The sequence below is a fragment of the Rattus norvegicus genome, chromosome 1 (genome assembly GCF_021556685.1).
Source record: "Rattus norvegicus strain SHRSP/BbbUtx chromosome 1, alternate assembly SHRSP_T2T, whole genome shotgun sequence".
Lineage (NCBI taxonomy): Eukaryota > Metazoa > Chordata > Mammalia > Rodentia > Muridae > Rattus > Rattus norvegicus.
The window spans coordinates 73,558,304-73,573,812 of record NC_141534.1 but is presented as its reverse complement, the minus strand read 5'-3'; the positions used below and the strand labels follow the sequence as shown (position 1 = coordinate 73,573,812).

General features: G+C 35.0%; 1 protein-coding gene across 1 annotated transcript; it reads right to left on the bottom strand.

The window, feature by feature from the left end:
• Positions 1–261: 261 nt before the first annotated feature.
• Positions 262–13,746, bottom strand: Vom2r80 (vomeronasal 2 receptor, 80). The gene is made up of 6 exons (NM_001111321.1): positions 13,550–13,746; positions 11,581–11,866; positions 10,481–11,281; positions 8,691–8,918; positions 3,294–3,417; positions 262–1,181 (listed from the first exon to the last, which is right to left on the bottom strand). Exons 1-6 carry the CDS (start codon positions 13,744–13,746, stop codon positions 262–264), a joined length of 2,556 nt encoding a protein of 851 aa, NP_001104791.1.
• Positions 13,747–15,509: the final 1,763 nt, after the last annotated feature.

The window sequence follows — 15,509 nt, the reverse complement described above, 5'->3', positions numbered from 1 at the left end:
GTTAGTCCTCTCTTCTCTATGTTAATAGAAGAACTATTCTAACTCCTAGAATGGATCTGGCTTCTATCAGCTCTTTCTGGCAAAGAGAACAAATGTAGAACCTTGTGCAAGATTACAAGAGACAATGTAGACATCAGCAGACATGATATTGCTCAGGAAAATCATAAAAGGAAACAATGAAAGTCATTCCAAAAAAAAGGTATGGTAATTAAATCCTATATTTGGTGATTTTAAATCAACTTTTTATGTGCCAGTTAAAATTTAGGAAATGTGAGTATGGGAAGATGATTTCTCCCTGATCATTTGAAAGGAATTTCTGTCTGGTCTAAACAGTATTATGTAACATTTGGGAACAAAGATGCAAAGCAGCATCCCTGAACTGGAAGCCAAAATGGAAAAGATCTCAACAGCCACCATGACCTTGCCTTTGGTGCTATGGTAAACAGGGAGGAAAGTGACCCAGACACTGCAGACCACCAGCATGCTGAATGTTATAGACTTGGATTCATTGAAGGTGCTAGGCAGGTTTCTGGAAAGGAAAGCCAATGTAAAGCTCACAAAGGCCAGGCAGGCCAGGTATCCCAGAACACAGTAAAAAGCAGTGACTGAACCCTTGTTGCAAATAATGATGATGTGACCATGCTCTGATTGATCATCAATGTCCACAGAAGGAGGAAAAGCTCCTAACCAGACTGCACAGACAAGAAGTTCAAGGAGAGTACAGATGGGAATGATGTAGTTAGGTACTCGTGAAACAAGAAAATATTTCATCATTCTTTGAGGGGCTGTGACTTTGAATGCCAGAATGACAGTAATTGTTTTGGCTAACACTGTGGAAATAGCCACTGTGAATACAACTCCAAATGTGATTTGCTGCAGGATGCATGTGGCCAAGTCTGGAAGGCCAATGAAGAGCAAGGGGCAAAGGAAACAAAAAATGAGGGAGATGAGCAAGATGTAGGTAAGAGTGCTGTTATTGGCCTTAACAATGGGAGTATGGTGGTGCTTCAGAAAGATGCCAAGAACCAGAGCTGTGAATGCAGAGAAGCCCAAGGCCATTAAAGAAAGTACCCTCCCTAGGGGGTCTTCATAAGTGAGAAAGATAAGAGCTTTTTGAATGCAGTGATTCTGCCCTGTGTTGGCATATTGGTCCTCTGGGCACAGGATACACATCTCCACATCTAATGGAAAAATTAAGGTATTATTAGTGTAGCTTGAGCAATTTTACTATCAGCATATTTCATTTAAGTATATAGAGGAAGTGTTTCAACATGTGAATCTGGTTGCTGAAAATACATTGAAGGTCATTGCTACATAAAACAATTGTTTCCATTTTTAAAGCTTCTTATTTTAGTTAAAAAACACAAATATTTTTGTGTATTTTTCTATATTGTTGTGATCATTTATCATGGTTCTGTACATTTACATGTAAGTGTGTTTACATGTAAAAGTGATAAATGTACTCATGAACATAAGAGCATTTGTGTTTATTTAGGTAAGGTATGAGACTGCGAATGAGAAGTTTATATGAATATAATATTAATGTTTGTAACTGCAAAAGTAAGCAAAAATCACTTCTAGTTTTGACCTCTTTTGACAATAACAACACCACACAATCCTGAGGATTTTTCATAAAAAGCAGTAACCCTATCACTAAAGGTACAAAGCTCTGTAATTCCCACCACTGTGTGTGTAGGAAGTCTGATTGCCATTGCACTGAATCATTACATAATTGCAGCAAGGGATAATATGCTTCTGAGGTTTGAATTCTTTTATATATAGCAATACTTTTACTGACAGTCGTTATCATTAAATTTCTTTCAGGAAATAAGAATTCAGCTTGGTTGTGAAGAGAATGTGTTGCTCTTGGAGAGTATTTGACTTTGGTTCCCAGCAACAATGTCAGGTGTATCCAAACAGCCTTGCTGAATTATTGTGTACATTTTATTTCATATATATCAGAAAATTCCAGAAAATAGCAAGTAGGAGTTGGTTACCTCCTATTACATTCATTCTGGGGATAAACTAACACCATTATACTTAGTGGGAAAGGATTTAACTGCTAAGCCATCTTACAGGCCATAAAATCCTTTAAGGCTTTCCATTTAATTAAGTAGGATAACACACCAAAAAAAAAGGGAATAAATGCATGCCAGGCAATTGTATTCAATTCATCCTGACTAGATAGTCATTTGACAAATATAGGCTATGTAAGTGCCAATACCATTTGAAAATTGTGTCTAATTGCTTTCAGAACAAAACAAATTTAATGTATGCTATTGTGGAAAATGTTAACTAGGGACTATTTATACTTGTATTTAAGATATTACTCCTGGAAGAGCTTGAAGGGCCTCGAGACCCCATATGTACAACAATGCCAAGCAACCAGAGCTTCCAGGGACTAAGCCACTACCTAAAGACTATACATGGACTGACCCTGGACTCTGACCTAATAGGTAGCAATGAATATCCTAGTAAGAGCACCAGAGGAAGGGGAAGCCCTGGGTCCTGCTAAGACTGAACCCCCAGTGAACTAGACTGTTGTGGGGAGGGCGGCAATGGAGGGAGGGTTGGGAGGGGAACACCCATAAGGAAGGGGAGGGGGAAGGGGATGTTTGCCCGGAAACCGGGAAAGGGAATAACACTCGAAATGTATATAAGAAATACTCAAGTTAATAAAAAAAATGATATTACTCCTAATATTTACACATCATGTGCCATAGTGATTCTCAATTTTCTACATTTCAAATATGAGAAAAAAAACAATGTCTTTTTATTATACAAAATCTCCTATCTCCTGCTTAACAGTTTTTCACAATATTACAAATTATTATTTTCCCTCTTCGTGAGTCATACAGAGGAGTTGGATTTGGTTCCCTCTAGTCACATGCCTAATTCTGTCCTCCATGTGCTTCTGTACTACATAGTTGTGCATACACTTATTCAAGGGTATATACACCAAGTCAATATAAATAAATCATTAAAGATTCATGATCTACATATTTTTATAGAGGATAAATCACTAGAATGGGAATTTTCTAGAACACACTAACACAAGTTTTCTTATCAAAACTGTTTGAAAATATTTTATCTACTATAAATTTTCAATGAGCCAAATATATATGACAAGTTAATTTTAATAAGGACTTTTTAAATTATTATACTCCTATAATTATTAACTTAGGAAACTCATATATATTTTTTAACGTTTCATATTAAACAATGCTAGAACTCCCATATGGGTGTAAGATGATAATCAATTTGAGGAACTTATCCCTTCAGGAAATACAAACTTGTCTCATTAGAAATTTCATTTTCTGGGCAGGGATTGCAATCAAAACAGCAGGCTGACATTTCCTTCTTCCTGAATTTTCTAAATCCTGGACCACAATCAGAACTGCACACAGAGGTCGGCATCTAAAGAAAAATAGACATATCCTGCTATCAGGACTTTTGATTACCCCTTCTAAAATTATATTATGTTGGCATGTGATATTAATATGCTTATTTTATATACAAAGTTACCAGTTTCACTTAGTGCATTGTCTGATGACAAACATCAATATATGACATCAGTATATGGAAAAATAAGGGAAAGTTGAATTGTTTCCCATCAACTTGTAATTCAGAAAGAAGAGTTCACAGCATCCTGTTTGCAAATAGTGCAGGTACTGCAATGTGGTTATGTCATTTAATTCCTGTATCCTTAACAAAAAGTACAGGATAAAGGCACAAAGGTCCTAATAGAAAATTATTTCCATCAGACTAGCCTGTCATCATACCTCTGAAGCTCATTTTAAATTGGTAATTGAGTAGGAACGTGGAGGTTATTGGGAGCAGCGTTCCTTGTAGGCAGTGGTACCTTAGAAATCATGCAGAACAAGCCAGTATGATGAATTCCATGAGTGACTATGTTTCAGTTGCATTATGCAGATCCGTGCCTTGTCCTCCCTTGAGTGTTACCCACGAGCCACTTCAACCTTTTCCTCCTCACTTTGCTTATAGTTAGTGTTAGATAAGAACAACATAGAAGCAAATTTCAAGTAAATAACATACAAAAATGGGGAATAACAGCTCAAATACCAGATAACCAAAATAACCTCAACTACATTAAGACTGAAAACTAAAACAAACTGAATGGAAAGAGAAAAAGAACTGCATAGGAAAAGGGCCATTGTTTGTGTGATGAGGAGTTGCTGACTTTCTGTATAGTGAACTGAGTGTTTCCTGAAGTGAACAGGCTTTATGGAACCTGAAAATAGGGTGAAAATTTAGATTGCTTAAAATTAATTGAGGTATTTCTTAAATTAGGAAAATTTTGGCATTACAATGAATCTTGTGATGGATGTCCATATGCTGCATTGGAATTTTGCTGATTTCTCCATGCTGAATTTGCATCCTTTGTTTCATGTAAGTTTGATGTGGCCATCACTGAGTCTATTATTTACAGTCTCTCGTCATGTTCTCCAGAAATGTGATTAAGCACTACTCTTCTTGTTGTTTTCTCGTTGTTGTTATTGTTGTTGTTGTTGTTGTTGTTGTTGTTGTTGTTGTTGAAACAGGGTCTCACTGTGTAGTATTAGTAGATCTCAACTTCCTATAGATCTGGGCAGAGTGCTTTTTTTTCTATTTCTGTATTTAATTTTTTCTTTAGTTTTCACAGTTAATAAGGTTTTAAAGACTATTTTGTGGATTAGTTGAGAAAATCCATTTCCTTATCCATATGGTGCTCGTTTCAATTAAATAAGAGTATTCATTTCAGCCCTGTTTTAAGTAGATTAAATAGGAAAGGCAGACTAGCCTTGAGTGGAGAAAGACTATCCTGATTTTTGATTCAAAGCATGTAGATTAATGACATGTGCCACTACAAAACCTTGATCTAATTTCTAGTTTAATAGAAATTCTTTGATTCTCCTATCCATTTACTGCAATCCCATCAATATGTTTCCTGAAGAAAACGTTATGATGGCAACATATATTCTCTTAGTTTGTCAGTTTTGTTTGTTCTCATTTTTGAAATTCTGTATGCATCTTAGACTTTGTTAAGAGATTTTCTGCATGTTTTTGGCTAATGTAATACTATCCATATCTTTATTTTGTGATGTATTACACTTAAAGTATACACTTAAGTCAAACCCCATGGCATAAAGTAAATTTGTCCCACCTGAAGTTGCTTGTATTATTAATACAAGATGGAAACAGTGGAGGAGGAGGATGCAGATCCCAATGGACTATGTCAATTTCATCCAAAATCACTTACTTATTACTAAAAATTATGCATAAATTATAATTTAGTTTTTAATTAAATATTTGGTTTTTTCTAATACTTATTTTTCCATCGAGCATTCAAGTAGTATTTATATGTAATTTTGACCTCTTGGGTTCAACTTACTTTTAAATATGATGGAATTCTTTTAATGTCTTTCATAGTGTTCCCTAATTAGTCATGATTTATTGTAATTATGTTGCTCTTGAATTTTCTTCTATCTCCTTTTTCATACAGCATAAACACGCTGGATTGGCAGTTATGTCTCTAAATGTTTTAAATACATATTTCTTAATTCTCCTCCTTTAAGAATATGCATGGTGTGTTACAATCTAAGTTACAAGAATTGCATTAGGTGGGACACATGTATCTCCCTGAGGAAGGGAATATAGGAGAGACATCGTGGGTGCATGGGTTCGGGGAATGAATTGGACTGCAGGGGAATGAGAACAGAAATAGGACAAAGAAACAGATGGTTTGGAGAGAGCACTAAGATTGGGGTGGTATCTCTGAGTCAAGCTAGATTTGTAGGTTAATGGAACCTCCCAAAAATATATGAGGAAGACCCTGTTAAGTCTCTGAGCAAAACAGGATGTGGAGCCTGTGATGGCAATCTCCAATAACTAGGCAAGATTTCCACTGTTGGGATTCAGGCAACACCCCATCCACAAAACCTTCAACCTACAATTTACCCTTCATAAAGATGGAGGATGAGAAAAACTGTAGCAGAAGATCAGGGAATAGTTAACCAATGACTCAACCAGTTTGAGAAACTTGCCATGAGAGAAAGGCTACCACTGATGCCGGTAACAATATTTTGTTACATTTGCAGGCAAGAGCCTAGGTTAACCATCTTCAGAGAGAATTTACCAAGCAATTGTTGGAAACAGATTGAGAGAAATACCCAAAAAATGGGCAAAGTTTGAGGAATCATGGATAAGAGAGAAAAGAAGGATTGTATAAACCAGAGTGATCAAGGACACAAGAAAACCTATGTAATTAACTTACCTGGGGTCCTAAGGGTTCACAGAGACTGAACCACTTATTGCAAATGATGCATGGGACTAACACAGGTCTTCCTTAAATATACAACATTTGTGAAACTTAGTCATTACGTGGTAGCAGGTTCTTTGCTTGACTCTGTTGTCAGACTTCAGGAAACTTTATTCCTAATGGGCTGCCTCCACTGTCCTCATTAGGAGAACATGAAATTATGCTTTGTTATTATACAACATGATATGCCAAACATATTGTTATCTGAGGGGTGAGGGCTCCCCTTTTAGGAAGAAGGAAGAAGTATTGGATGGAAAGGAGAGGATGGAATGACTACGAATAGATTAGGAAGTGTAAACTTGTGTCCAGATATAAAGTTAATAAATGAATAAATTAATTAACTACTTTCATTTTAAAATGAGTGATGCTGGAGGAGCCTGCTGTTATCCAGAGACTGACTTTCTATGACACAAGGTTCTCTCCTGTTGCTTTCTCTCCTGTTGCTTTCATATCCTCCTTTTTTTGAACAGCAAATTTTAAGTCAAATGTGTCAAGGACTACTTCATTTTGAAAGTTGATTATTTGCTATTTACCTGCTTCTACTTGTCAAATGTCTATATAATTTATTCACCATTTAGACATAGAGTATTTCCTTCCTTGTATTATCCCCAAAGTTTTTAAAGTGATCTTTTAATCACAAGTCCTTGGTCATTATGATTTTCATTTTTCCTTGTTCTTTAATCTTTGATTTGTTTTGAAGTTCCTAAATCTTGTGCCTTGTCTTCAACTCTTGACACCCTGTCCACAACTTGGAATACTCCTTTTGTGAGTCTTTTCGCTAAGATATTAATTTGTTTTATTTTCCTTTTCTGTTATATATTTTTGCTTGAAATTCTTTCATTATTTTATACCTCTGGAAGTACTCTGTCACATACACAATCAATGTCCTATTGTAAAATGTGTTCATGCTTTCAATGTATTCTCCCAGATGGGGTTACAGCCCTCTTTCATTTTTTTCATGTTCTTCTATTCATTCATTGATTATTTGATTAGCCTTACATTGAATATTCTTTCCCTTAAGTTCATGACTGTAAACATTGAAATCATATTTCCCTGAGATTTTCATGATTTTATTTATTTGTCTCCATATTGGGATTATGATATATGTGAATAGAACACTGGTTGCATTTTTAAAAAATCTACAGATTTCTAGTGGATGTGTTTGAAGGCTCAAGTGAGGTTGTTTAGAACACACAGAAGATTACAATACTATCTTCTAAATGGATATGTAGCTCTGGAACTACACTTTTAGTTCTTACATTTGTTTCACTTTGCATTACATTCTTAATCACATTGAGAAAAACAGCAATTAAAATTTCACACTGTCTCAGCAACCTGGGAATCACTTCATATCAAGCCTGAAGACACTTACCCAATGTTTTGTTATTTTTTTCTGGGGCTGGGGGCATGGTGGAATATGACACATTAAAACCAAGCGTATCAGAATGCACACCTATAAAATCCTACTATGCATATGAAATAAACCATTTTCAAATTTACTCAAAAGGCGAATTTTTATTACTACCAATGTCTCCCCATATTTGAGAAGGAAACTATGCATATCCTTGTTTGGTCGAATGATTTGTGCAAGTGGGGCTAAAATGTTTCCTTTAGTCATCATTAAATCTTCCAAGATAGGAATCAGGACTACAAACATGGATCAGCTCTCAACAACAATTGCTACCAGTAAAGAGAACCCAAATTTGATTTCCAGTACCCACTGTGTGGCATGGAGCTCTTGCAAGTACTCTGAGATTCAAATAACTCTTCACTCATCCATATATACCATACATGATGGTGTTACATGCATCTATATAATACATGCAAAACAAATTCCATACCTATATTCTTAAAACTGAAAAAAACAAAATGTAGTTCATAAAGTATCTAAAAGTGTCATAAAAATGTTACTGTATTATTTAGCTAGAGATGTTGGAAATTTAGGACTAATTAGTCAATGGGCTTAAAAATACACATTAAAAAACAATGTTGAATTTACTCTATCCTTACAATGAACAAGAGCCTTTAAACATCTTTTGATGAGGTTCATCAAAAGAATAAGAATAGTACCAATAGAATATTGCTAACTTTACAAGAAATAATATGAAACTGTTCTCAAAAACAGTTTAAGTTAATGTTGAAGGAAAGAAACAAGCTCTGATCTGATACAAATACATTACATGCACTATAGAAATCCTAAATTAGCTGTTAAACACTCATCTGAAACAGAATGAAAATAAGAAACATAGTTTATGAGGTTAGAAATTGGTCTCTCGCACGACAATGAACTTCATTTTATCACATTCAAGGAAGGTTGGATGCACACGCTTGACAGTGTAATTTAAATGAGTCCATTTTGGCAAAAACCCACCTGTGTACTTCCTCTTGCCCACTCTATCATATCTCCAGATAAATGTAACTGTTGACCATTTATAAAATAGGGACTAAATAGTCCTATTTTCACTTTAAATTCAAGTCCCTGTGGAAAATTCCAAATGTAGAAAATGTCATATATTTCTTGCTGTTTGTCTCTTTGATTCATATTTATTCTGTCTCCAACAGGATTAGTGAAGTGGATCTTTCTCAAAGAGGAACCCAGCTGAAAGACAGGCAGCATACTATAGAATATATGTTCTTGCTTAAGGTAAGAAAATGTATCCTTATACCATCTTAAAGGCAACTTTGTTGACAGTATGCAGGTGAAAAATATCTCAGTGAAAGCAAAGAGATAAACAAAATAATGTTTCTGTTATTTTAGTTTTCTATGAAGAAATTACCAAACAACCACAAACATACATGTGACCAAATATATATTTGCAATATGAAAATAGAGCTACATGAAAAAGGTAGAGACTCGCATCTGTATAGAGATGCACACATAGCCGGAGCATAAAGTTATTTACACAAACATACACATACATGCCCAAATACACATGAATATACAGATAAACACTGAAACAGAATATACATCAAAATAGTCAAACAGATGCAGAAACACACAAAACAAATACCCAGGTGAACACACATAAAACCAAATACCCAGGTGAACAAACATAAAACCACATGGAAACACATGTTCACAAGAATATACATAGGTAGACCCACATTACATGCATATACTGACACCCACACAGCGTCTGGCATTGTCACACAGACAAATGTATGCTCTCATACTAGAACACACTGGCAAAGCAAAAGCCTTATACATAACTGAAAGAACATTCAAAAAACCACACTAAACATACAGACACATGAAGAAACATGCATGATAAATAAACACAGGAATATATTCTTATACAAAATAAAAAGTAGTGAAAGCAATGGAAAAACAGACAATTACATGTTAATGACCATAAACCAACATATATAGGCAAATACACAAAGAACATAGATAGATAGATAGATAGATAGATAGATAGATAGATAGATAGATAGATAGATAGATAGATGGATGGATGGATGGATGGATGGATGGGTGGGTGGGTGGGTGGGTGGGTGGGTGGGTGGGTGGGTGGGTGGATGGATGGATGGATGGATGGATGGATGGATGGATGCCCATACCAATGTTTGAACAAATGGACAGATAGACCCACTTGTAGACAGATAGATATACACATAATATAAAGGAAGAGATTGACATAAATATAGATATACATACATATATACCGTGAGAAATATACATGCACACACATGAGCACACAGGAATGGAGTAAATTGAATCCTTGCATTATTCTCTGTGTAAATACTCTCAGAGCACCAAGTTATAACTCTCACCTACATTGGGAACAGCATAAATTGAGATCTCTAGTTAAAACAATATCCTACAGTGATTACTACATATGTAACAATTAATGAACAAAGATCCATTATTGAGTGGGTTCATTAGGAAGGACTGGATATGTTTTCAGTATTAAAACCTATGTGATAACAATCAGGTAATCAGTAACATATCACAACGCTACAGTGACACATTATGCCGTCTACTAACTTCTTTTTACATTAGACATATATACCAACATCTAGATTTATACGATCAGTAGGAAAAATATTCATGAATGTCTCTATGTTGGAAAATATTTCCTAGCACACTTGGTTTGGGTATCAAAAAGACTATTAAAGATATTGATAACAGGAAATATTAAATAATGTAAGAAGCACTACCTTATTGCAGACATAATTTTGTACTTTCCCTTTGGCAATGGGCGGATTATGAAAGATTTGCAAATTAATCTCATGAAATACATGGGCAGCAGCATACACAGCATTGTATATGTCATAACTTCCTTCAGTAAAGGTCATTTCAAAAGTATGCGCCATTAGCCATTCCAGTGAGTGATTAGATGAACAGTTCTTGAGTGCCTTACATTTAGATGCTGAGACTTCACAGTTAAAGTACATCCACTCCAGCTTTGCCAGATTTTCATCTGAGGATGTGACAGGGTTCAATGTCTGGACAAAATTTTTAAAACCAGGAATCTCACCATGGTGGTGTCCAAAAGCAAATAACCCATATAAATTGTCTTTCTTACTAGGAGTGACATCCCACCGTGTGGTGGTGATCCATAATTTCTGTAAACCTAGAGATTCCCACATTCTAAAACTCACAGCTAAAGTACCACCTGTGTCACCATAAATGATAACAACATTTGTAGATGATGTCACAATTTGGTTGTAATACACTTCAGCTCTTGACATGTATAAATCCATATCGACTGGAATCATGCTGACAAAAGCAAAGCAGACTGTATTTCTTTCCATCCCTCTTTTCAAATATGAGAGAAAATGGGTACTTTGTTCATTGTCTGAGATGGCCAACCCTATCCAGTTCCAACTGAAATGTATTATAAAAGACACCAGGGCAAGGGCTAGAGATGTATCATCAGAGGACATCTGATATAGATAGGGAAAGTTTTCATGATCATGCAGGGCAGGATGGAAAGGTCGATAAGTCAGAAGAAAGAACTAGAACACAGGAAGCAGCATAAGATACAATGTATTCCTAAGAACTTATAAACGCATTTTTCAGGAGATTTCTAGAAATCCCAGATAGCTATTTTTTCTTCCCTCATCACTATATCATACAAGAACATATGAAAGCCCCATCAAGCCTCGAAAGAGTAACTATGAACTACATAGATTGACTCAGGCCTAGAAAGATTATGAGGGGTCCAAGTGATACCCGATTTCATGAATTCCCACCCTGTCCCTAATACACAAATACACACAGAGACACACACAGACACACACAGACACACACTTACCTGCTGATATATGAAGTAGCTTAAGACTGTATAAAGTAACAGAGTTGTTGCCCAGTTTCCTCCTGTAAGTGCCACTACACACAGGAGGTTATCCTGACAGGAATAATTAGGGAGAATTTTATAATTATGTAAACTATCATAAATGGTATTTCTAAATTTGGATGTCCAGTTACAACTTGGTATATCCATTGTTAGAGACATATTTGGCAAAAGATCCGGGTTCCTGTTGATTTCATTTACGGAAAAAGCCAAGACTAGAGCATGCTTGTGGTTTTCAGTGAGTGTTCTGTAAAAAGTTACAGTGGTTATAAACAGACAGCAATTTACAAATATCATTTTCAGTCCATAAAAGGACAATCCTGAACTCGATTATATTGCCCCCACACCCCTAACAGTTGAAATGAGTTGTGTAAATTCATTTGACATCAGTGAGAAATAAGTAAAAATACATTTGATATATTTGTGCCAGTGAGTTTGTTATTTTTGTGTAAAACTGAGAGTATTGGCTAAAGCAGTAAAGTCTTCTGTGGCAAAACTTGTCTCCTTCATTTAAATTCATTTTCATTAGGGGGCAATATATTTATCACAACCCCACATATCATCCTTATCTTAAATGTTCTTTCTAAAATCCAGTTGCAATGGAATAATTCTGCTTTGTGTTTATGTTTAGGAAAAGAATAATATATCATATCTTTTCAGAATATTTCAAAACACCTGATTGATAATATCAAATACATTACTTCATTATTAATTTTCACTAGGAGTTAAATATCTGTATTCCAATTAGAAATTTTACACCTATCATGTCCTTTTTGCAAAAACAATTCTTTTTAGAATATTATTTATGGATACACAAAAAAGATGTTTTTAAAAAATTTCACTAACACACAACAAAAATTTGAGACTAGTACTTGTACAAATCAAATACTAAATCCTGTACATTAAACATTAAGAAACATACAGTACTTGAGTGATCATACTGTCTTTGTGGTCTAAAGTACTGTGTCTGAAAAAGACGCTCATAATATCAAAATACTCATAGTGCCCACACTGGTAAAATATGCAAGTATATTTCTAAGAGTACTGAAAGGGAGACATAAAGTGCTAAATATTGAAAGTGTCAGGCTAAATAACAGAGAGGTAAAAAGGGAGTCATATGCACCTTAAATAATGGCAAAGATGAGCTAGTAGATAACTCCTCTATCTTTATTCTCTAATACTGCCAACAATCATATGCCCAGTTATTACACAATATAGTAACAAGGGAAGTAACTAGCCACTGCTATTAGTAATAATATCACTTTTTAAAAAATGCAAACATTTTTATAATCAGTACATTCCTTCTTTATTCTAAAGAGAGAGGGAAGAACTGGAATTTATAAGACCTGAAAGCCAGTGAACTTATATAGACCATACTATGAAATTCACAGCACTCTTACATCAATTCTTGATGCAGCTTCAGTATGTAAACGGGCACACATGGAGAAAATTTAAGAAAGTAACTGAGTATCTATATGAAAGTTCTGCACAGCTAGGTGTGTCTCCAACATTGGTGGCCCCAGCACAAACACTAGAAGTAGCCCACCGATGGAAGGAACATCAGTTGATTCTGGGCATTTGCATAAAACACATAAAATAAAGTCATAAAATGTATCTTTCAATGAGATACTATTGTGCTACTGTGCTATGGAAACTGTCTAGGAGAGGGATATGGCTGATTGATAATAGCTGAAAGTTGTTTTCTTACTCAGCTTAAATTCTGGTAGTGGGAGGCAGGCTGCAGGAAAAAATGCTGTCAATTTAAAGTAATAATAAAGCATTAAGTCTGTAATAGAATTTGGAGTTCTTTCTTGTTTTGTAGATTAATAACAGAGTACAAGAGACCCTTAGGATGACTTTGCTCCTCAAACTCAATAGACTCAGGAAATATTCATGATCACATATACATGGAAAATATAAAAGCACTTACTGTGTATTCAAAAGAGGCTTGAAATCGTCTTTCTCCACAGGCCCTTTTACTGGTAGAATCAAGAAGATACAGTCAGTTTCTGAGTTTCCACCCTTGCCTCTATTCTGCTTTATTCTCCAAGAGCAGGTGGGATAATTAAAACCAGCCACATGAACTGGATTGTTCAAGAGCAAGAAGAATAAAATCAGAGTGAACATAGTTTTCCTTCTCTGAGGCTGGGCAGAATAGTTTGTGAAGTGCCACACAGATCAGCAAATCAAACAGACACCCATATATCCCCCATGTACTATTATCACTGTGGCCAAGGGAGATGCTACATCTGCATTTCTGTTTCCTTTTTCACACCTGTTTCCTCACCCCTGGAGGAATCTTTGATACTATCTCCTGGGGATGTTCATCTGATGTCCACTGTTGATGGGATAAACTTAGTTGATATATATATATATATATATATATATATATATATATATATATATATATATATATATATATAGATGAAGGAGTTGCAGCTACATGAATGACATCACACATGTTTTTGGAAATGAAGCTCCCTGGAAAGATTCCACTTTGTGAAATTTGGTCTCAGGATTGCCTCAAATTCTGTTTATGTGAACACTTGAAATAGGATTTTTGTAGTTGATCCACTTTCAGGAAGGACTCATAGAGTCTGAAGTCTATGTGTCATATTATGTCAACATTGTGTCACAAATCTCATGTCAGGGAAAAGCAGACTCATGTTTAGAGCATTGTGATCCATTGAGAATATATTATGGGCAACAGACAGCATTGTCACGTACAGAATATCTAAACAAAAACTGTGCTTACATTGTCTCGGGAATTAAAACATCATGGCAAATCCAGAAATGTCCTGAATAATAGTAGATGTTGTTTTTAAAATATTTAAGAAACTCCATAGAGACTGTTAAACTTTTGTGCCTCATTTCAAATACTACATAAGACCGAGCACTCTTGTTTCCCCATGATTTTTAAAGAAAAACTATTTGAGTTCTAAAACATGATTTCCCATTTGTTCCTCAATTCTCACAGATGAATACCTCATTTTGACAAGTTTCTTCTACTTTATCATTTATTTTCTCCATTGATTTTGCTAATTTTACATTCCAGTAGTCACCATGAAGAAGTCTTACAATTAGTATTTTAGAAGAAAATAGTAAGTGGCAAGTAAACTTTGTTTAATGAGTAAACTCTTCTTATACAGTTTTCATAGCCAAGTGGGAGAGTATACTGATAATTGTGGTCTGATGCGTGTTTCTGGATATGGGCTGCAGAGCAAGCAGCCCAAATATAGGCAATTCTTTCTTGTATGTTGTGACATGTATCATTTAGCACTTATGATGAGGCAGAGTTTGTTTCCTTTCTAGATTTTGTTGTACATTTAAATAACAACATTTTATGTGTGCATGAACCAGAACTCCTGTCCTAGGTAGCAAATGTACAGACTCAGAGAGATGTGAGATGGAGAGATTTTCATAGGAAGGATAGGCACATTCATATTTCATGAGTACAAATAAAATTGTCAAGAGTCCACATTCAGTATTGTATTCAGTTTCATCTGTGTGAAATGATTATTTCATTTTAAATTAATACATTTTATTATGTATTTATGTATGTATTTATTATGTATTATTTATTATGTATGTATTCACATGTATGTTTAATGTACTTTGCCAGTTTTTTTCCCATTTGAAACCCACATCTATTGCTCATCTTGCTACTCATTTCATTCCTCATTTCAAACAGCCATTCTCTTACCTTATGACCTTTTCGTTTTGATTATGAGACAAGTGTTATACTTTCTTGTGTATTTTTCCAAACTGGCTTCACATGGCACCCCATCCCCAGTGGGTTACCCATATGCTTCATGTAAAAATGTGTGAATATACACACACATACATACGTGTATACATTTATTAACCTTTATATATGAAATTTTTGTTGC